This window comes from Lonchura striata, chromosome 1, assembly GCF_046129695.1.
Source record: "Lonchura striata isolate bLonStr1 chromosome 1, bLonStr1.mat, whole genome shotgun sequence".
NCBI lineage: Eukaryota > Metazoa > Chordata > Aves > Passeriformes > Estrildidae > Lonchura > Lonchura striata.
In genome coordinates, this window is record NC_134603.1 from 53564274 (window position 1) to 53586742 (window position 22469).

A 22469-nucleotide genomic window follows, 5' to 3' on the forward strand; every position below is an offset into this window, starting at 1 on the left:
AGCATCTATGGCATACTTTGTATGCAGTCTTGTATATTCTGTATACAGGGTCATTTTTCCTTTCCTTCTGCTATTCCACGTATGAGCTAGGACTGCATGGTTGCTGGTTTTGCTTCTGTCTCTTGGCTTCCTGAAATGACAGTATAATTTAAACTGCTTAAAAATACAGAAGTTAGCCTGCCCTTACACAGGGTACAAGAGGTTGGTGGTACTCATGGTAAATGGTCAAGCTGCCTTCCTGTCACCTGTAGTGTCTTAGAGGTGGCTTGAGTTTGAAGATACCATTAATTCTACTGAAAACAAGAATTCTGTCATTGCCTTGGGTAGGATTGGTCTCATTTTATGTAAAATAGATGCAGATTTAAGCTTTGTATCGAATTGCTAGGGTGCTGTCCATCAAGCAATGTTTGGAAATCATTTTTTTAGAAGCGATGCCAGTTTTGACATGCTGTTTTAATATTTTTCTGGCTGCAATAGGGCAAGACATAGAAATTTTATGTTGTCATCACACAGAGCTGCAAAACGTTCTTTTTATCTTTTTTTTTTTTTTTTGCTTTCTCTCTCTTGCACTGTGTCATATGGAAACCAGATCAAGATTATAAAACTATTGCCCACAAACTGTGATCTTTCTTCTCTTTTGTGGTGAGAGCTGACAAGTCAGTGATGGCTTGGTGCTGTTGGTACTAGCTGTTCATGCCGCACTCATTTGTATGTATCGGGAAGTGCCGAACTTGGCGTTCTTCTCAGTTGGCACACAGGCTGGTGAAACGTCAGATTTTTAATTGTGATAAAGTTCACGAAAGAAAAAAATTATGGCAGATGTTTCCTTTTGTCAGAGTGAACTGAATCATTAAAATGTGATATGATGTACTATGAACAAGTCAACGTAAACACCATCCCTGTGAACATGTCAGAAGACTGAAGAACTTAGACCATTCATGGTAATGTTAAAAACCATGTGGTCTGAATGCTGTATTACCAAGCTTTTCTCTTTAAATGCAGAACATGAATCTTATGAATTTTTATTGCCTTTCTACAAAATGAAAAGATAACATATTCTGCGGTAAAAATATCCTGGTAGCTTCTGCAGTGTGGTTGTCGTTTCGCTGGTGGTTTACTCAGAGGTCTGCTTTTCACAAGTAACAGTGAGGTATCCCATTCCCATTGAGTGCTGAGCTTGCTCGCTTAATTTCCTCTTTTCTAGAAGATGTATTTTTGGGAAGTCTTACTCCTTTTCCAGTCTGAAGGAAGTGACAGAAACGCTGCTGCTTGCTGAGGAATGCCTGTGATGATGCGTTAAAACTGGCTCCTGATAAGTGATTATGGAAAACCTGCAGGAAGCATCTGACAACTGACATTCTCTGTGGACTTCTCCTATTTCCTCCTCACATCTCCTGCTTGAGGTCTATTGCCCACACACTGACTTAGTCCATTAAGTTGGAAAAGAAGTACATTACAAGCTTCTTGATACTTCCCCATGACCTGAGTACTTTTTATCTCCAGTTATTCTTGTTCTTGTTGTCCTAAGAAATCTTGACTAGATTCTGATTCTTATTCCCAGTGTTGTCCTTTCTCAAGACTTTGCCTTAAATTAAATTATTTTCTTAATACTTCAGCTGCTGAAATCAAGCATGAATGAATACCTTAATTTTGACATAAAGATCAAGGACACTCTGGAAAGATAAGATCTAGGTGAATTCCATAGGAATTTTTTTTGTCACTCTTCTGGATTCTGATTTGAGGGAGATTGACTTGTTTTGGACTGCTGTGGATTTGGAATAGACTACTCTGTTGTATCATAAAGAGGGTTATAAACTAGATGAAATCCAAATAATTTTGCCCACCAAAATCTCAATCCTCACCTCTTTTGAGGGTGCACTGTAAATGAGGTGAATGTGTTTAGCAGACACATTTAAATACTTGTACAATGTGATCAATTACATTGATTTATTGGGGAATTTTTTTATTTCTGTGCATGGACATAAACAAATTGCATTCCAGTCATGTATTTTATTTTAAGTGGGCTTGCAGAAGCCAGAAGTTATGCACTTAGCAATGTGAGAACAGTTGCTAATGGCAGAGCCTCTGTAGTTCTTGCACCATGGCAATTTGTGGAAATGCAGTGTGCTTTTTTAAACTGGCATAAGTTTTTACACCTCTCTTGCACCATAGGAGCTTAATCCATCGTGAAACCTCATTAGAAGCTGCGCTATTGTATCCTGAGGCAGATGTGAAATCTGTGAGTCACCGATCTGCGATCAAGCTGAAGGAAACTGAGTCTGTGGTTCTTAAGAAAGAAGGCGCCCATTTGGGATGCATTTACACAGCTCCTTTTGTATAAATCATTAGTGCTATAAACTATCCATTATTGTTAGGAGAAGAAATTTAACAATGCAAATAAAACAAAATACTGTGGCAGAGCAATTTTATGCTTGATTGTAATGTTTAATGGCATGTGCTCATAAAGAGATTTTTCCCATCCTTCAGACCTATCTTGTCTGTGACTCACTTGATTTCCAATGGCTTGAATGTCCCTCATTTTATTCCTAGGGTTGTTTTCTCTAGAGCAATTTCTGTAAACGTGCTGCAGCATGGGGTTATCCAGGGTTAATTTCCCTTATGATTACACATCCAGACAGCATGTATGTAAATGCTGCAAGACAAATGATAAGGAAACTGCGGGATGAAAGAAAACAAATTCCTTTGTTTTGCATGTAGATTCATTTACCAGTATTGAAGTCTTTCCTTTTCTCACTTTTAAATGTGAACACAAGCTTATATTCGCATTGTAGTTCTTTAAAAACATTATTTTTATGTCATCACTGACCTCGAATTTTTGCATTCTGTTGATTCCCTTTGTTCCCCATATCTCTTCAGATACTTGTTCCAGGTTCTATCTTCATCCTTTACTTTCAGGTACAAGACAGTACCATCAGTAAGGCAGTTTTCTATCTCTAAACTAGTTGATTATATTAATGTCAGAAATAAAATACAGCTCTTCACATTCTACTTATATTTTTAGTACTGTATTGTAATCCTGTTTCTGCTCTCCTTTCTTATCTCTGCTCTGCCTTGCCCTTAGATTTTTTTTTCTTAGACCAGGTTTGCTGGGTTTCCTTGGGATCTTTCTGCACTGTCCAGCTTTTTGAAGTCTTTGCATACACTTTAGTCAGAAAGTACTAAAATATTTGTTAGTCTGTTAACCTGCAGTTGAGTGCCCGTTGTTTTCTTTTTCTGGCTGCCAGGGAGTTTGCTGGCAATTGAGATTTATGGAGCGAATAATCCACCTGGCAGGAGACTCTCTGTAACTGAAGAACGTTCTTTAGTGGAAGAATGAATGTTCTTTGTGTGTCTAAAATACCACTAATAGCTTATTTAGCAACCTATACTTCTATAACAGGGCTTTCAGTTTTGTGTTGGAGGTGGATTTTTGCATATGCTTAATTCTAGCATCCATGCTAATTCTATCCCTCATTTAACTTTCATCCATTCCTATGGCAGGATAATGCATTATGTGATCTCTCAGCTTTTTAATGTGGTCCTTAGTGCATTTCTTCTAGCTCCTGCTTGAACAGAAAAAAAAAAAAAATTAATATTGAGGGATGATTCTTTTCCTGTACTTGCTGGGAATTGCCTGGAAACCACAGGGAGCTTAGGCAGGGTAATCATGCTACAACCAGAGACTCCCGGTACCAGGTACTAACTGCAAGTACTGCTGGGAGAGCTCTGAATAATTCCAGAATTTTAAAAACCCCAAACAAACAATACTGCGATCTTTTCTTGACTTTTCTCTTACTTAAATAGCTCGTTTTTACACTTAGTTGATTTGAGCTCAAAATGTGACAAAAGCTGTGGAACGTGATCAAAATTAAGGATGGAAGGAGGTGCAGTATTTTCAGCGCAGCTGATTTTGTTCACTAATTTTGGACAGAACTAAATGGAGGATTGAAGTAGCCAAAGACTAAAATACATGGAAGCCACTGTATCACAATATTCACCCTAATGGTGGGAAATTTTGGTTCTCAGACACCCAGTGACTTTGTCCCCTCAGAGACGTTTTCCTGGTCTGAATAGTCTGAGTTGATTATCTTCCTCGTATTTGCAGCTGCCTTTCCCTGTCCAGAACTTCTCATTCCTCAAGCATGAGCACCAGGAAATTCTGTACCTGTTTTTCAGCAGTGGTAGGGGAGCATCGAAGTTACCAGCAGTGTGATCTCCAGGGTAAGCAGGGCCAGGGCATTATGCTCACTGTACCATTTAACCCTGCTGGAACAGACGACTGTAAATTACCTATGTCGAGCCAACATGTGAGGACTAATAGAACTGCAGTGGGGATAATTCATAAGTAGATTTTCTCACTCACCAGTGGAAACAGAGCCAGTGCTAGTCAGGTCTGAAACGGTGATTACTTTTAAATCAGCATGTTATAATTCAGTGTCCCTGATTGAACCCTCCTTCCAGCAGAGGAAAACAAACCCCTGCATGCGTGGCCAGCACAGGGATCACTCAGGCTGTGCAACCAACTATACATATGAAAGACTACTTGAATTTCCTAATCCTTCTTATTACTGGAGAGTAAAGAACAGCTTTAACAGGGAGTTAATTTAGAGGCCTGTCTTCTTCTTTCCACCAACTTTACTTCTTTTGGGTTGTGTTGCTAATCTCTCCACAGTGCTCCCATCTGCTTGTTCCTTGCACCTAATCACATTAAACACAAAATAATACATCTGGATACATAGTACTGACAAATAATTTCCTTGAGTTCACTGTCTATGAGAAAAGCACTCTTTCTTTCCCTTGGTTGGTGCTGTTCCTCTGTCTTTTCCTAACAAACTTAAACTCAGGATTTAATCAGAAAGGTGAAAATTTCCCCCAAGTGGTGGCAGTTTGAGAGGTGGGGGCATGGGGCTTTCAATGGGTGCCTATGCAGTTGCTTGAAGCCTTGAAGTTGCTTGATGGTGCAGGGAGGGGGAAGCACCTCTGCACACACACCCACTGTTCAGGCTCCCCAAGTGAGTGACCCCAAGGGGCTGGCTGCAGGCAGGAGGAAACACCCCCTTATTGTCCATTTTTAAGACTGCAGGTTTTCTCCTACTCTTCAAAGTACCACAACTGGCCAAGAACCTGCCCACAGTCAGTAATGTCTATAGAGAATCAGAGAAAAAAAAGGAGAAGTAGCAGAAATGCAAAACTCATATTGAGAAAGCAGTATCTGTGCAGTTTTGGTCACCAAAGCATGACTGTTTCTTTACACTTAAGATTAACATCTTTACTAACAGTAAAATAAAAAAATTCAGATTTTGTTCTTGTGGGTTCCAGAATGAGTCTTTTGTTTTCCCAGAATGATCTGAAGAGACAGATCAGTGAACATGTCCTTCATAAAATTTCACCTGTTACCAAGTTTAACTAGCCCTTGGTTTTATCATTAATATGCTAGACTTGTAATGGCCTGTGGAGAAGCATTATGCCTCTGTGCCAGAACCTGCTTAAGGAGCTTCAATCCTGACGCCAGAGCAGCCGTCCTGCTCAGAGGTCATGGTGTAACCTGCTACTTGGAGTTTTAGTAGGAAGCTGCTCCCCCATTCTTGTTGACAGAGAAGCTTATATGGGGTCTCTGGCACAGGGCTTGATTCACATTAAAAAGTTTGTGATAAATTCATAATATATAGGTGATGAGCCAAATACTGTTCTGAGGATGTTCTTGAGGATGCTTATCAGGTGCGCTACTTATGGATACAGAAGTCTGTGACCATTTTGCAGTCATTGTGCCTGTACTTGTACAATAATGGTAGGTATTGGCCTAGAGAGGGAATAAAGTGTTAGTTACCAGTCTCTATACTGAATCCCCAGTCTTGCCAAAGAGATTATTTTATGTCATGTGTTAATGCTTGTCAGAAACTGAAGACTAAACATCTGCAATTCAATTGTATGAGTAAAGGAGAAGCATTAATGCCAATATATTAATTTGTGCTTTCTTTGTAATCTTTAAACTGCACTCATCAGAAACCAGCTTCTCATTTTAGACACTGGGTTGGGGAATGATGTATATAGGTCAGTCTTTGGCTCAGAAACTTCCTTTATCTGTCCTGGAAAACAAAGAGTTTGCAACAGGAAGGCAATTGGCCTCAGCAGCAGTTCTGTACTGAGTGGTTATACCCACACAACAGCCATGCTCAGAAGTCTGGTCTGTTGAATTAATTATTTTCAAAGTAGTTTAAGGACAATCAGATTGTAATTTTGAAGGTGCTCCACATCTGCTGTCTGTACTGAATTACTTCTCTCTGCTGGTAACAGGGCTGCTTGGTTAATACTCCACTTACACAAAAGCATTCTATTGACACATAATTTGAACTCATTCTGCTCTTCTAGGAATTCTCAAAGGATATTTATTTACAGTCCACAATCACTGTCCTCCAGCTTAACTGTTGTGTTTGGATTGAGACCTTAGACCTTGCAGTATCAAGCTAAACGTCAACAACAGTTTAATAAATCCAGACAGTGGGGATAGCCTGTAACCAGGAGAGAGGCCCTGCTGTGTGCTGTGGATATATATAGAAGGATATGTCTTTCTAATATTTTTAAACCCCTGGCTCTTCATAGTGCTAGCTTGATAGGTGACTGCAAGCAAGCCCACTCCTCTCAGCCTCTTTCCCCTCATGGCTTTTTGACTTTGACTGGCTCTTTTAATTAGGGCATCTTTTTATTTGAGGCTGGTCCATGGGTTTTACAAACATGAAAGGCATGGGCAGCAGCGGGTCTGCCTCCATGGTCAGTGCCAGCATGTCCTGGGGGCCTGTGCTGTGTGTGGGGGAGAGCTGTGCTGCTGTGAGCTGAGCTGAGCTGAGCCAGCCACAGCCTGCTGGGAGAGGGGCATGGAGCCTCCCCAGTGCTGCAGCCCATCTCTGCTTTCAGGAGCTCCAAGGCTCTGGCCAAGTGTGGGCCGGAGGGTGAACTCACTTTTCTTGTTCACATAAACACACTGGTCTCATTCAGTGCTTTGGGGATGCCACCATAATCCAAAGAAGTAACTCGGAACAGGAGGAGTCTTGGCCATGATGGTGAAGCCAGGAACATCGTGGGAATTGAGGAACACGGTGCTAATGGTGCTTCCTAACAGGGCAGAGACACTGTGGGACCGCGCTGCTCCTACGCAGCAGGGACAGCCCTAAGTTCCCGCTGCTGGCTCCGGTGGGGAGCAGGATGAGGAAGCCATCTGGCAGTGCTCATCAGCCAAAAAGGCTGCCTCAGTGGCTGGGCTGGGGCAGGCATAGGGGCTCAGAGCGGCCAGGGGGGTTGATAGGCACGGGGCTCAGGGGCAGCAGGGGGGTTCACTGGCAGGCACAGGGCTTCGGAGGAGGGCAGAGCTGGAGCTGGGAGTTCTGCCAAAAAACACACATGCGGCTGGAGCCCGGTGTTCTTCTTTCCCCTCCTTCTTTAGGTTTTATTTTTACACAGGTTACAGGCATTGCTCCTTCTGATGGTTACGGTTTTACAGTATAGCTCCAGGATGCGACTCCCTAATGCTTCAGGCACAGGCGCACACACACGGCTGCCCGTGGAACTTCGGCTAAGGCAGCCGGGGCCGGGAGGATCCCTGGCTGTCTGTGGCTGTCGGTGTGACGCCGGGAGCACACCCAGCGGCGGGCGCCCCTCAGAGCCGGGAGCGCGGCCGGCCCCGCGCGGGCCCGTCCCGGCGGGCGGGGCGGGGCGGGGCGCGGGCACGTGCGCGGGGGCGGCGCGGGCGCGGCGCAGGCGCGGGCGGGCCGGGGCAGGCGGCGGAGCCGGGGCGCCCCGAGCGCGCCGCGCCGGGCCGGGCTTAAAGAGCGGCGGCGGCGCGGGTCAGGTACGGACCTTCCTGCATCCCTCCTTCCCTCCCTGGCTGCGCCTCCCCGCGGGGCTCGCCCAGCAGCGGGGCAGCGCCTTTCCATTATTTTTGTTCTCGCCGGTCGACTGTTTTTTATTTTTTTTTTCCTTTTTGTTGTTGTTGTTGTGGTTTGGGTTTTTTGATTTTTGATTTTTTTTCCCCCCACTCGTTTCGTCCCGGGCGCGGAGCCCGGCGGGACCCTGGTGTCCGTGCGTGCGCGCACACGCGCGGCCGGGGCACGGCGGGGCGGGAGCGGCCGGTGCCGGCCGTGCCCGCCCGCTCCGGCGGCGGCGGCGGCGGGGCGGCAGCCGCGCTCCGAGCGCCGGGAGAGGCGCGGGCGGGAGGCTCCCTGGCAGCCTCCCTGACCGCGTCCCCTCTCTGGATGGAGCCCGGGGCTGCCGGGGATGCGGTGCCCGCCGCGGGGGCTGGCGGAGCGGCTTGAGCCCCCCGCCCGGCGGAGGCGAGCATGTCCAGTGAGCGGCTTAACAAGACAGCGGTGAAGGATGCGCGGTTAAAAGACCTGTTGTTGGAAAGAGGTACCGGCGCGGCCGCAGGGGCAGGGACCGCGGGATGCGGCCCCGGGCACCGCAGAGCCCGGCGCGCCGGCGGAGCTGCGGGGGGAGGTTCGGGGTGACGGTCTGGTGTGATTGCTGGTAGGGTTGTAAATTATGTCTCTCTCTTCGAGCTCTTCTGAGAAGGTAATTTGATGCAGCGTGTTGCCTTTTCCGTGTTGGGCGTTTACCCTCAAACGTGTTTTAGGGTTTTTTTTTTGGTTTTAGGGGTTTTTTGCCATAGGGAATTTTCATTAGAAATGTTTCTTGCGCATAAAGAAACGGATGTGTGTGTGTGACAGGGTCAGGGCAGTAAAACCAGAGCATTTCTCTTCCTGAAGGTTTGCCCGGTTTGTCGCCCAGTTGATTTATAGGAAGAGTGGGGAGGAGGCGATGCCTGTGTGGAAGGCGGTGGCCCTTCGCGCCTGGCAGGTGTTGGGCAGGGGACGTGATGGGGGTCGGGGTGACCCAGTGCCTGTCAGCAGCCGCTAGGAACTATTTAAATGGCCTTGATCAGTGCCAGCAAATACAGGCTGCTGCTGCTGCAATCCGCCTGTGCTTTTTACTGCTAATAACCTAATGAGCAGCAGGCGCGTCACTCGGGAGGAAGAAGAGATTTAAAATTATCTTTCTTTCCCGATGCTTTCCGTTGAGGAAATCCTCTTGAACATCAGTAATGTGTTCTGTTGCAGTTTGGTGTTTACAATGTAAACTGAATGTGGGACATCCCATGTGCTCAGAGCCGTGTGCTGTGGTTTTTATTTTCTTTATTGTATGGCCATGTTTTAATCAAACATTTTCAAATTATTCCCTCCCACGGGAAGTGCTCACAGACCAAGTCACTCATCTCTAAGGGAGGGTACTGTCCCTCGTCCCTGAAATGCAGGGGTCTCGATAAATTTAGAAGACTCTGTCCTTGGCAGATAGAGAAGTAACATGTCATTCTAGTGATCTGTGCATTCTAGGAAAGCCTAAATAATCATTGGTTGTTTTGCATGCTGCCCTTTAGCAACAGTCTCTCAATTTCCAGTCTAATGTGTGTCATGGACCCAAAAAACGTTTTGATAGAGAGACCCTTTAGTATTTCAGTAGCCACAGAATGTGAATTGCAGAAGTTGTTAACTGTGTAAAGTCTGTGCTCTGTGTTCCTGAGCCAAGAAAAACTGACTTTTAACTTAACTGTGGTTTGGGTGGGTTTATTTTTAAATTAATTTTGTTCTTCCTGCTTTTTGATCTTTTGGTGCTGGCATTGTTAGCTTCCAGTGACGCAAGAAAGGGGAAAAAGAAAGATTGCTGCCCTGAGTGTGGGGTTGATAGCAAAAGCAGAGCACATAGCAATAACTAACAAAATTCTTTGGTAACCTTGGTGGTCTTAATGATGAGTGGAAAGTACTTAACAGCAAAGAGTGATAAAGTGATAGACATATTTTTGCCCTTTACTCTTTCCTTAGCCTTACGATTGCAGACCCTCAGCACTTTGGTGCTGTGGCTGTGCCTGCACCTTGGCACCAGCCCCCACTAGATACCAGCACACTTGCAGCTCCTGTATCTGATGTTTTGTTTGCAAGAGATCTCAGAAAAACGTAACAGCCGCGGTTCTCCTTTAGGTCCACTGCAGGTTCACCTTAGATTTTATTTTTGAGTGGCATTTTTCTACCTCAGTTTCACAGTTGTGTTGTGTCTGCACAAGTGTTCTGCTGTCACACAGAAAGCTGAGCATGACTACAAATTAGAGATGGGGGGAAAGGGGCTTGTTTTCTGATATTTGTTCTGTCCTTTCATTTTCTTATGGCATCTCTCTTTCCCTATTAATTTTTTTAAAACAGAAGTTTAGTATTGGTTCTCCAAAGTTCATGTTTTTGCATCCAAAAAGTGCTGCCCTTTTTGAAAAGTACTAAAACTGAGCAACTTTAGCTGCTTCTTTGCTTTTTCTACCAGCCTAGCAACCAAAGACCTCCTCCCATTAACTGGAGTTGTCTTTCAAGATGAGCGCATCCCCTGTGAGCAATGCAGTTTCCATAGAAATATCATCAACTAGGTAACTGCAAAGGGCAATTTTTCCCCTTACATTGCTCATCCTTGCTGCTCCAGTATAGCCAAAAGGGTGCAAGAGTGACTCATTTCTAAATATACTTAATATTTGTGGTATAGGCAGGGCTTCAGATAAGAGGATGGGTTCTGACGGAGTTCATTGTAATTGTATCTCTTGCAACAACCAGGGCCCTAATTTCATTTTTAACTGTGGTGGAACATAGCTTGTTTTAGAGTACCAGAGCTCTTTTTAGATTTTTACCTGACTGGGAAAGGCCTAGAGAAGTTACTAGTTGGAGAGAAGGTGGTAATTGAAAAAGACACTGCATGTAGATTCAATAGACTTAAGGTTTTCCACTCTAGTTAAATAGTTTTATGCTTTTTACTTGATAAAAAAAATAAGGGTAGTGTACTAAATAATCAGGGTCCTGATTCCTCTCAGGCTTTGAAGCTTATGGAACCCTCAGGACTCTGTTGGTATTACAGATGGCTATTAAAATAGAATGGGGTTTGTGTGTATGAGATTTCTTTGGTTTTTTTTGGTTCAGTGAAATTGTTTTGTCCAAAAAGGCTCATCTGTGGAAGAGTTTATTTCCTGTGGAGGCTGCAGAGAAGGATCACCAAGAAGCTTCTTAGTTTTGACCTACAGCCACTGATTCTGATCAATTTGCTCTGGCAAAAATTAAATAGTTTTCATACTTTTTTAGAACAGTTTTTGTCATGAAACTATGCAGAATGGACAGCAAGAGTATCTCAAGCCAGATCTATCTCAGATAAATATTGAGGGTCTTTTCAGGTTGTTGCTTTGATGGTTAACCTTCTTTGTGTTGATGACACATTTTCCTCTTTTTTTTCTTTGTTTTAGCTGAACTGGAGTTTGTTCAAATCATCATTATAATCGTGGTTATAACTGTTATGGTGGTAGTGATCATCTGCTTGTTGAACCATTACAAACTCTCGACACGCTCCTTTATCAACCGACAGAGCCAAAGCAGAAGACAGGAAGAAACTCTGCAGACGGTGAGTGGGAGCCCCTTGCCCCAAACTCCTTTTCCTTGGGCTGTATGGGCCTGCAGCAAACCCTCCCACAGAGCTCTGGTATAGGCAACTGCTGGAAAAACTTCTAATATCACTTTTAATACTCCCTATAGTTAGATCTTTTGCCAAAGTTGTATTTGTCAGTAGAAAACAAACTTGGAATGCAAATTTAAGATACACTGTCTTCAATTATTTTTAGACCCTGCTATGTTTTATGTAGCCTATATTCATTTTGCATTTGGAGGCTTAGATGGGACATTGTGTTTGCTGCTGCTGTAATTTGAGAAGGGAGTGTAAAAGGGGAATGAATGGAGATTAGCTGGGGTACAAAGATTTGAAATACACGTTGTTATGACTTTCCATATATTGTTTGATATCCTGGGGTTTTATTGTTTTATTGCTGTTACTGTTTTGTGACGCTGCCATGGCTGCTTGCTGGATCAAAACCATCGTCCCAGTAAGGGCCCAGGAAAATGTAATGTTTGTTTCATTAAAACAGCAAGAAGAGGCTAGAAAAAGGGTCTCTCCAAGGACCTGGCATGCTTAAGATGTACTGTTACACAGTCAAAGGCTTAAGAGGGAATCTCAGTTAGTACTTGTTATAAGAGTGTGTGTAGTCAACCCAACAGTAATTGAGCACCTAATATGCTTTGTGAGCCAGGAGTTTGCTGGGTGGGATGCTCTTCTCCCTTGTGAGGGTTAACCACAGTGTGTCCCTGACCTTGGGATATCCCCCACAAGCCGCACAGTGCCCTGTGGTGTTGCAGGGAGGTCCTTCCTTCTGATGTGCTTTTCCCACAGAGGTGCCCTTGGCCTCTTTGCTGACAGCAGTGACCAAGGGGCCATTTATGAAGTCATCTTTTGATGCATTGAATTCCTGTAGCAGTGCTGAGTTCACAGCTTCCCTTTGCTGTCAAAAAAAGTCAGTTTGTAACTGAGAGATGTGATCATAATGGTTTACACCAGTTCTGACACCACAGTCTCGCCTTTTTATCCATTCCAGTCTTATGTTTCTTCCCTCTTTGTGCTCCCTAGGGAGCTGCTGAGGTAGTTGTGAGAGGCTTCAGGGGACTGCTCTGGCTGAGCACTAATTGCTGGCTTTTTGTTTTTGCACTTCTTGTTAGGGTTAGATTTCGGCAGGGGAGGCAGCATTGACAGGGAAGGAGGCAGAGATGCCACAGTGGCTGCTGTGGAGCTGCCTCCCTGACAACTCTGGCAATTGGCAGCTCCCTCCCCAAAGTCAGCTGTACAATGTGACAATGCAGGGTTCCCAAAGCTCTCTCTTAGTACATCACCTGTGCCATTTTACTGGGGTGAATTGCTCTTTCCTTGGAGGCTGCAAGGGGAGGAAAGGAGCTGCCTCCTCAAGGAGAGGCTGCCTCATTGCCTGGCACTTCGGTAGTGTACAGATGCTTAGCTCTAATTTGGAAACTGGAACTTGTCAAACCTTAACCTCGTGGACTTGAGGACTGGAAAAATTGACTAGATTAATTTAAATGTTGCTTTGAAATGGACACTGTAATTCAAGAACCACAATTCTGTCTGAAAAGTGTTAGCTATAATTGCTAGATGCCTAAAATGAAATAGTTTGAGATAAATGAAATGCATTTTCATCTTCACAAATCTTTTTAAACTGTAGTAAGCTGTCAAATGCATGAAATAACCCATTATTTCCTTTGTATGGCTCATTACTATTGTCTGTTATCAGACAGAGCCAGTAATTTTTTTTTTTTTTTTTTTTTTTTTTTTTTTTTTTTTTTTTTTTTTCCTGGGCACAAGGAAGAAAACTTCACCTTCTTGTGTAGAATAATATGCAGTTTGGCAGCTGGGACTTGGGAGCTGATTTAGTACCTAGAACTGGTCTTAAGTAATTTTTAAAACATCAACTCAGTTTCAGAGTTTTAAAAATGATTTTTTAAAACACTGACTCAGTTTTAGTTTGATGCCACCATTATAAGTAACAATAATCACAGCCAAGTGAGCACTTCATGGGAATTGATGAGGGGATGGAAAGAACCAGTTACTAATTCTTCTGAAACCCTTTGGTATAGGTTTATCATCACTATTACTCATCTGAATTTCTGATAAGCTGCAGCTCTTCTTAGAAGAAAGTCATACTTGTGGGGAATGGGGATTTAGAGGTCTCTGAGTTCAGATGTCAAAAACTTTGAATTTTCTTTTGTCTTGGGTGTTGGAAGGAAATTCTGATAGAAACTGGCTGTGCAGTGCAAAAATTAAAAGCAATGTGCAGAGAATGAGGGTCAGAAAACTAAAGTAAATGCTCTGTGGTGAGAAACTTCAAATGACCAGTCTGTTTTCACTGTCCACAGTGGAATGGCATGCACAAGATAATAGTGTGAGTGGTGAGATGCAGGTTATATACTTCTAAATTCATTTGTTTTTTCGAGGCACACATCTTGTTCTGTGTGTACATGCTATCCAAGTGGATTTTCTTGCAAGGGAATATTTTTTAATGGTATATAGACTCTAAAAACAGATAAAAATGTTTTAAACAACTAATGTCTGAAGAAAATATTATTGTGATTTAAGTCTTTTTTTGGTAGAGAAATAGTGAATGGAAATAGAGGAAATTCAGACGTGTTTATTGAAAGAAAATGGTAAAGCAAATTATTTGACTGTTGGCTAGTTCTGAAGTGAACATCCTTTCATGTAACTGAGGTAGCAGAGGTGTATCAAAATGTAGAATCCAGCCTTTCCTGTTCAGATGGGGCTTTTTTTTTTTTTTTTTTTTTGGTCCTTTTGTTATCTTCAGTTTTCTTTTTCTTTAAGCCTGTCTTATTTCTAGATAATTATGCCTTCCATCAACTAAAGTGGTGGCTGAACTGCACAGGTTTCTGGGCTTATAAAGACCAGCTATTGAACAAATGATCTCTATTATTCTGGTTCTTCTACAGAGTGTAATAGAAGTGATCAGCTGAATTATCTACTGCCTTTATTGCCAGCCTCAGACCTGTAAAACTCATGGGTTAGGCATCAGAAATGAAAGATGTTAGTAGATTTCTTTTTTGGCTTGAACTTCTTCATGGCTACACAAACAAACAAAAAACCACCTGAACAAACATCCTCAAATAAAATAAAAATGAAAGAGGATGATAATGAGAAAGTCAGAAATTAGAATATTAAAAAGATGAAATCACTGCAATCACAAGTGTTAATGTTTGAAGGGCAGAAAAAGGACCAGTCATGGGAAAAAAAGGCTGCTCTTTGGCAAGTGCGCGCTACATGTTGTTGTTCCATGCCTGTTCTGTAAATACAGTTTTCTGTTCATCTTTATGTTTTTTCTTTATTTTTCTTTTCATTCCTCTGAGTGTTATCTTCCAGTCTTTCCCCTGGTCTTTGGTATTTTATTACCTTGGTTTTTGGGCCAAGGCCTTAAGCAGATCACAGCCAAGGGCAGGACAAACATTGAGTGCTCTGGAGCAGTGGGTGCTTCTGCTGCAGTGCTCAGGATGCTGCCTGCCCTCTCCAAGTGAGGCTGTTAAGCATTTCCGCCCTGTTTTAACATTAACAGAAGAAATTTGGCGTCCTAATTATGAGAGGTGGAAAGATGCTGAGCAGTAACCATGTTGGCATGAGCGGTAGCCTGGAGTGAGCCTGCAAGGTGCTGAACAGTGTCTGTATCACAAGGGGAAAAATATTGAATGTTTCCTGCTGCTGGCTTATCCATCAGCAGTGTTTGGCTTCACAGCTGGGAGCAAGCCAAGGGTTGCAGAGCACCTGAGAGGGATGCAAAAGCCGTAGGGTGTGGAGTACACCAGGGGCTGCTTCACTTTGAAACAGTGGAACCTCCTGTGTGTGAGCAACTGCTGCTAGTGGCAGTGCTGGGGGATTCTGGGGCAGAGCCAAGTGGCAGCCCTGAAAGGGCACATCTGTGCAGAGGGTATGTGTGTCTGATAGCCCAGGGGAGGTCTGTGTTGCAGCATTGCTGGCTGTGCCTTTGTTGACCTTGTATTGGGGGGTACCACTATTGCAGGTGACCAAAAGTGTCCTGCTGGACTGTAGGTAGCTGCAGCTGAGCTGCTGCTGGTTCGCTCTGCTGTTTGCTGGGACAAAAATACAAGTCTTGCTTCCCAATGACTAACTCTTAATGTCATCACCGGTGATTTCCATGGGGACACTGAGGGGAAAGAGATTAACTGACTTACAGAGAGTTACTTAATGAGCTTCTTGTGTTCCTAATTTCATTCCTTTTCCCTATCCTGATGTCTTTGCATTGTCTTCTTTTATAAAGCAGATGTTGAATGAGTGCTGAACACTTGTACTGCCCCAGGCCTACTCCTGGCAGCAAATCCCTGCATCCATCACATAAGATGCTCACCCTGACTAGCCCCTGCCTCCCAGCATGGAAGGCAGCATTGCTGCTCAGGCTGGTCAACTTGCATTAAAACCTGCATTGGGAATGCCAGTCTTGGATGCCAAGCTCCAGGAGCACAGATGTGAAAAATACTCCCTTCTGCCCTGTACCAGCTATTTCAGAATAAGAGGGGAATGTCAGGAGGGTGACAGAAAATACTCAATAATATTGACAGCTCAGGGATTTGTCAGTAATTTCAAATGTTAGTCTTTCCTGCTGGTATTTTAAATTATTTCCTACTGGCATTGGTATTATTCTGTCTGTTCCCTGCTGGTGTCCCTGGGCCACTCATTCTCATTTTCTTACTTTCATGTGCAAAAGAAAGAAAATACCACTGGGAACAAGAACCCAGTCTACAGCCAGGAGAGAGAGTGAGTGCTGTAGACCACCCTGCTTTGCCAAATCTTTTCTGTTTGTACCAGTCATCATTTGGCAAGGGCTGGATGTGCACTGTATTCTCCTGCTGTCTCCTTGAGGGACATGGGCTTGCCTCTCCTCAGGGAGTGCTGCCAAGAGGGATAGCAAGCTCGGTTGCTTCTCTTTGAAGTCTCCCACAGTTAAAGTCATTACACATTTAATAAGGGCAGGATTGTCCAGGAAATCTGCAGGTAGGACTAGAAGCAAGGAGGCTGGCTTTGGGTGGTACCTGACTCTGTGTCACCTAGGGCAACTTGCTTCATCTCCAACCAAAGAAGGAAGGCTAGTAGTACTTACTCCCTTCAGTTGAATGAAATGAAGATTACTTAAAGTGATGAAGTGCTGTGAAGTTGGGGAAATAAAAGTTTTAAAGCATTAAGTAACAGGAATTGCAGTAAGTGTAGGGAGGCAGACTGAGAGATTTGGCACTCTGCAATTCTCTAGTACTTCTCCTTGGTACCGTGCACTGCTCTGTTAGACAGCCTCACTTTTCCTGCCCTTGAGGAATTGTTTTTAAAGGAACAAGCAATCCTGCTGGAATACTCATTATTCTGTTGGGGACAACACAATAGTTTGTTTTGCTTGTGTTTGTTGCTATCTTCAAAGCTGTGGTGGTCTGTATCACCCAGGAAGATATCAGGAAGAATGAGCCCCTGTGCCTTCCTGGAGCCTTTTCAACAAGCCACTGCTTTAATGTGGTGTAATGTACCACCTAGGGCCAAAATCAGAAACTACACTGCTGTCTGGAACATTTCACTTGCAAAAGAAATGTGTGTATTTGTGTGTGTGTATGTTTTTGTATAAAAATAAAATTGAAATCTGTGTTTTAGAAAAAATCTGTTAATCTGTGTTAATAGGAAAAGAGGGACCTTCTTAATAATTGTAATGCATTTTAGAAAGTGCAAAACTTACTTTTGTTTCTCAGAAAACATAATTTCAGGCAGAGTTCTATTTTGCAGAAACTTAATAGTGGAGAAAGCCTGTAAATCTCCTTAACAGTCAGCAAAAAAAAGAAAAGTTTGGATTATATGGGATTACCACGGTTTAACCCCAGCTGGCAACTAAGCACCACACAGCCACTTGCTCCCAGCAGGCTGGAGTAAAGAATTGGGAGAGTAAAAGTGAGCACTTGTGGGCTGAGATCAAGACAGGTTCATAGGGAGAGCAAAACAAGGAGTTTATTCCCCACTGCCCAGGGACAGGCATGTGTCCATCCATTTCCAGGGCATCAGTGCTCCATGGTGTGTAACAGTGACTTGTGAAGACAAATGCTGTTGCACCCAAAGTCCCCTTTCCATTCTTCCCCTGGCTCTGCGTACTGATCGTGATGCCATATGCTCTGGAATGTCCCTTTGGTCAGTGGGGTCAGCTGTCTGGGCTGTGTCCCCTCCCAGCTCCTTGTGCACCCCCAGCCTCCTTGCTGGTGGGCTGAGGTGAGGAGCAGAAAAGGCCCTGACTATGTCTGAACACCATTCAGTAATAATGAAAATATCCCTGGGTTATCAATACTCTATTCCTCACAAATCCAAGACAGGGCCCTGTGCTTGCTACTATGAAGGAAGTTAACTTTAAGCCAGCTATAACAAGCACAGGGATCCTTTTGCTTTATTGTAGTTTGAGGAGAACTTTTTGTTGAGTGTAAATTTTTACCTATAATTTCTCCTGAGTTAAAAATCGTTCTTCTGGTAAATGTTGTTCCTGCTGGCTCAGCTGACTGATGCTCAGTTGAGTCAGTTGGATTATACTGTGTCCTCCAGTGTTTAAAAATGTCCTCAAAAAGTCATATTCTTACACTGTTTAATTCTAGAGGCTCTAAAGCTTTGTAAAATATGAAATAGCAAATTATCCTAGGCTTATGGATATTGAGTTAAATAATCATCACCATGAGATAATTAAGCAATCACTCAGCTGGATTTATTAAGTGATGCTGCTATTTCAAAACCTAATCACAAAGTTAATTTCTGTAAATTATGGTGAAACCCAAAAATGGCAATGGTCAGAAAAATACATAGGTGGATCCCTAAGATTTTTCTTGCTTGGTGTTATTGATAGGTGCTAGGATTTTCATTCCAAAGCCCAACAATGTTAAAAATGAATACATTATAGGGAATGAATGCATAAGCTTTCTGTCCTTGTTCCTTTTAAGTATTGAAGCTCATGCCTGAAGTCTCTTGAACAAGGAGCACATTTAGGTGGCCTAGCTATTGACAGTCTATAAGAAGCAGATAAATGAGGTACTGCCCTCATCAAAATGTGGGTAAATTGCATTTGCTCAGCTTTAGCCTTGTTTGCACATACCTGATAACTATTTGTACAAATCCCTAATATAGGTACAAATGGTGTCAGTTCTCATCTGATTTTTGCTGATATGAGTACAGGGGAAGCATTTTAGCTTTCAAAGGAAGGTCTGTAAGCAGAGGGACAAGCAGAGAGCAAGAACTAACAGTTTCTCTCAGTATAAGTCACCCCAGGTTGGTCAGGGTGGTCCCAGCATATTATTTCCTAAATCTGCATCTCGGGGTGGAGGGGTGGAGTCATGGGGATATTTTTCTTCTGCAGCACTTCCATCTCATCTCCACATCTTCCACATGTTTCCATCACCCTAAGATCAGTGGAGTTGGTGGGCACCAACTCTAGCATTAGGTGGTATCTACTTAATGCTGGGAAAAGGGAGTTTCCCTTAAATGAAGAGAAAGGTAGGTAGTAAGTCTCCTGTGGTCGATGCAGTGATTTCAGGAGTGCAGAAATTCTGTGTTGGATCTGTTAGTCTGACCTCGGTGAGGAGAGAATTCTGTGCTGTGTCACTGGACCAACTATAATAAGGTTGGTCTACATGTGTGTGAGCCTAGTATTTTCCAAGTGTGGGCATGCTGAGCACATGTTACCCAGCCATCTGCTTGGGGAGTTCTTCTGGCTCCTGGGATAGAGATCTTGCTGGGGGTTAGCTCTGCCAAATTATTTATTCAGTCTGCTGCTCTCTCTGGGGGAAAGTGTAGGGAAGGGAGGAGCTACAGGTGAACTGTGGGACATACTGTCACTGGAATGACAGTGCTACATATCCTTGCATTCTAAGGATCTCACAGCCTCAGGGTTCAGCTGCATCCCAAGCTGTTTGCCTTCTCAAGTAGTTATCCCAGAGTGGAGAGAGCTTTGGGGCCCTTGGTCTCATCTTGGTGTGACTATCCCAGTGCCCTGGTTACATTCAGTGGGGTCCCTGTAGCAGCTGCAGTGCTCCAGGCAGGACCTTGAGCAGGCCTGATGCCCGAGTCCTTCTGGGATTCAGGCATCAGCAGTGGAGGCAACAGGCAACTCCTCTCTTCTAACAAGTTATTTCTGTTAAGCATGGCTGGTAGCAGATCTGGGAGTCTTGGCTCAGTGAGCACGTCCTGTTCCATCTCCGTTCAAGGAATTTTTCTCCATATGCTGCACCATCTCTCTCAGCTCATCTTACCCTCTTGCCTTTGGGGAGATGGGCCCTAGGATGGAAGTCATTTCCACATCCTCATCAGCAGCTCCTTTTCATAAGGGAGTATAAGTAATATGAGTGGTGGAGGTAGATTTTATTTCTTTCTTGGTGTGTTGGTTTTTCCTTTTTTACTCTCTTCTGAGCCTGTAACTCAGGAGCAGTTAATTGAGAACTTTAGCTTTGACTAATGTGTTTTGCAAATAGTTGCAATGGATTTGGAGCCCGTTGGGTCAACTGCTGAGCACCTGATTGCCTTTAATTGTGCAAACATACCCTGAGATATTTCAAAATGAGGGCACCTGGGTGCTGAAGGAATGGAAAGGAATGCATGCACAAGTGTGTATACACGTGTATGTGTATACTTGCACAGTTACAATTTCTTCAACTGATAGAACCGCATCTAGGCACTGAAATAAGTGAATCTGCATAAGATCTGTCTTTCATGTCTTTGCAAAGGGGAATACTTGGGGAAGTTGTAAATAATTGCAATTGTCAGCCTCTCTCTATTTTTGGTCTTTAAAGCTACAGAAGAGAAGTGTACTAGCTTTGCTATTCAGAGCATTTTCCTTAGCAGCTGAATCCTGTGGGAGAGTCCTCTTAGAGCAGCTTTTCCCTGCAGTGGACTCTCCTGACAAGATCACAGACGGCATTTGGTCTCTGAGTGTCATGGTGAACATATAGTTTGGTCTATTTTTACTTCTGAAATATGTTGAAAGATGCTATGGTGAGAAGAAGCAGTACAGTAAGATTTGGAAGCAGTCTATACATGGTAATGCTTTTGGGGACAGTATGCAGTTTCCTTCCATTTTCTGAAATTTCTTATGTATGTAAAACCTGAATTAGCATCAAGAAAATAGTAATGACTATTGACTTTTGATTTTTTCTTTGTATACCAAAATTGAAGTTCTGTGCTTTATAGCTGCTCTGATATGTCCTTTTCAACTTTAGAATTTTCCAATAAAATAAATTCATTGTGGGAGTTACTGCTACTCTAAACAATTGAGAAGGAAAATAATAATATACCTTCAGCTATTTTGCCTTATTGACATTCTGTTTTTCACCCCTGTATTCTGCCCTGAGTGCTGGTATGATGTCAGAACAGCATTTCAAGGCATGAGAGAGAAAGTATTTTGACCTGAGAAGGTGGTTGGAGAAGTGCTTGAAAAAGTGGCTGAAACCTCAGCTGCTTTAACTACTGTTTATGGTGGGAATTGGGCAACTGACAGTTTTGACCAAATTATCCCTGGGTTTCGTGTGTCTATCACTTCACTGAGATTACAGACACCAGGTTTTGTTGTGAACTGTTTTGCCTGTGCAGTGTAAACATCCTGGCTGGCAGACCTTTGTCAGACCTGCCACCCTTGCTGGTTCAGGAGGTGGCAGGTACCTGCTCAGCACACAGGTGCTGAGATGTCTCCTGTCATCTCCATGTCTTGCCACACTCTCTCAGCCACCACCAGCTTGCTGCATCCTTATGGCCTGTGGGGCTGGGTGCTGTGGATGTCATCTTGGCACTTGCAAAATGGATCAAGCTTGACTTGCTTGGGAGCAGAGCTGCTCTTTGCTCATGTTTTGGAAAGAAAGGGGTGGGATGTTGCTTGTTTAGCTCCTGGAGACAGCCAGTCCTTAGAAGACGACTGCTGGTAAGAGCTGTGGTGATGAGGTAGAATGGTGATGTGATCTATTAATTTTTCTTTTTTTGTTGTTTTCTTCCACATTTCAGGAGGGGTGCTTGTGGCCTTCAGAAAGCTCGGTTTCACGCCAGGGTGCTTCAGAGGTACTGACAGATTTCTGACTATCTTCACTGCTCTCTTTTTCTTCCTGTAATGTATATTTGGTTCCTTTCAAAAACATGCATCTATTTTTTTTTAAAGAAAGCTTTTTCAGTGTAGTTCACACCATCATCTAAGCCTGCCTTAACACACATTTCATAAATTCCTGAGACCTTTTCATAAAAGAATGAAATTCTGCCTACCTGACACCTCATCTCCATCAGCAACTCCCTGTGTCATAGTAGGCATTCACAAGTAAGTGATGGAGGTGTGTCTCTTTCCCACAGCGACTCAGTAATTTGAGTATTCATTGGAAGCTGGGAGACCTGTTCCTCTTGTCTGTGAACCTTTCTTGGATTTACAACAATGTATCCTATCACCAGTGTCTTCATTTTTTCCAGCTAGCACAGATCCCTTGTCTATGTAATAATTTGTAGGTCTATTGCTCTGAGTGGTCCAGCTGTCCTGTGACAAGCAGCAGAACTTCCTGGTGGTTGGTCCTGCATCTGTGAAGGTCAGGGGCTGAAGACCCCTGCAGGGATCCAAAAAAGAGAAGAGCAGTTTGATAGCTCTAGATCTGAGAAGCTGCTGTGTCTGTCCAGATCTGGGACAGACCAAGTGAGGAGCAATAGTACCCCACAGAGTATCTTGAATACTTCCTTTTGTAAAGCCTGTCCTTCTCCAGGGTTTAATATAGGAGGGACATACTTTCCATCACAATGCAGAAGCTTTGTAGGTTCTCCCCAGAGGCTGAGTTCTGGCTGAGAACTGAGGGGGAGGAGGAGACCTGATGCACTCTGATGGTGAAGGTGTGAGATACTGTGAGCCTTTACAAATTGTACTAAAATGACCATCTGAATTCTTTGGGGATGCATTATCTATGAGTAAGAGGGAGAAGCTCAGACTACAGCTGAAAAGGACTATTGGGACATTGTAGGACTAGTCAATTCCCCAG

At 43.6% G+C, this 22469-nt stretch overlaps 1 protein-coding gene across 8 annotated transcripts in view; it reads left to right on the forward strand.

Annotated features, from left to right (window-relative positions):
• Positions 1 to 22469, forward strand: part of LDLRAD4 (low density lipoprotein receptor class A domain containing 4) — a 280667-nt gene that overhangs the window by 247227 nt on the left and 10971 nt on the right. For 6 of the 8 annotated variants that reach the window (XM_077784472.1, XM_077784474.1, XM_021527802.3 and 3 more), the window contains 2 exons: positions 11312 to 11466; positions 21466 to 21519. In XM_077784472.1, the coding sequence (XP_077640598.1) occupies positions 11312 to 11466; positions 21466 to 21519 (209 nt within the window). Of the gene's footprint in view, positions 1 to 7762; positions 7844 to 8190; positions 8401 to 11311; positions 11467 to 21465; positions 21520 to 22469 lie in introns of those variants that run through there. The other 2 variants (XM_021527806.2, XM_021527805.3) reach the window with 2 other exon arrangements.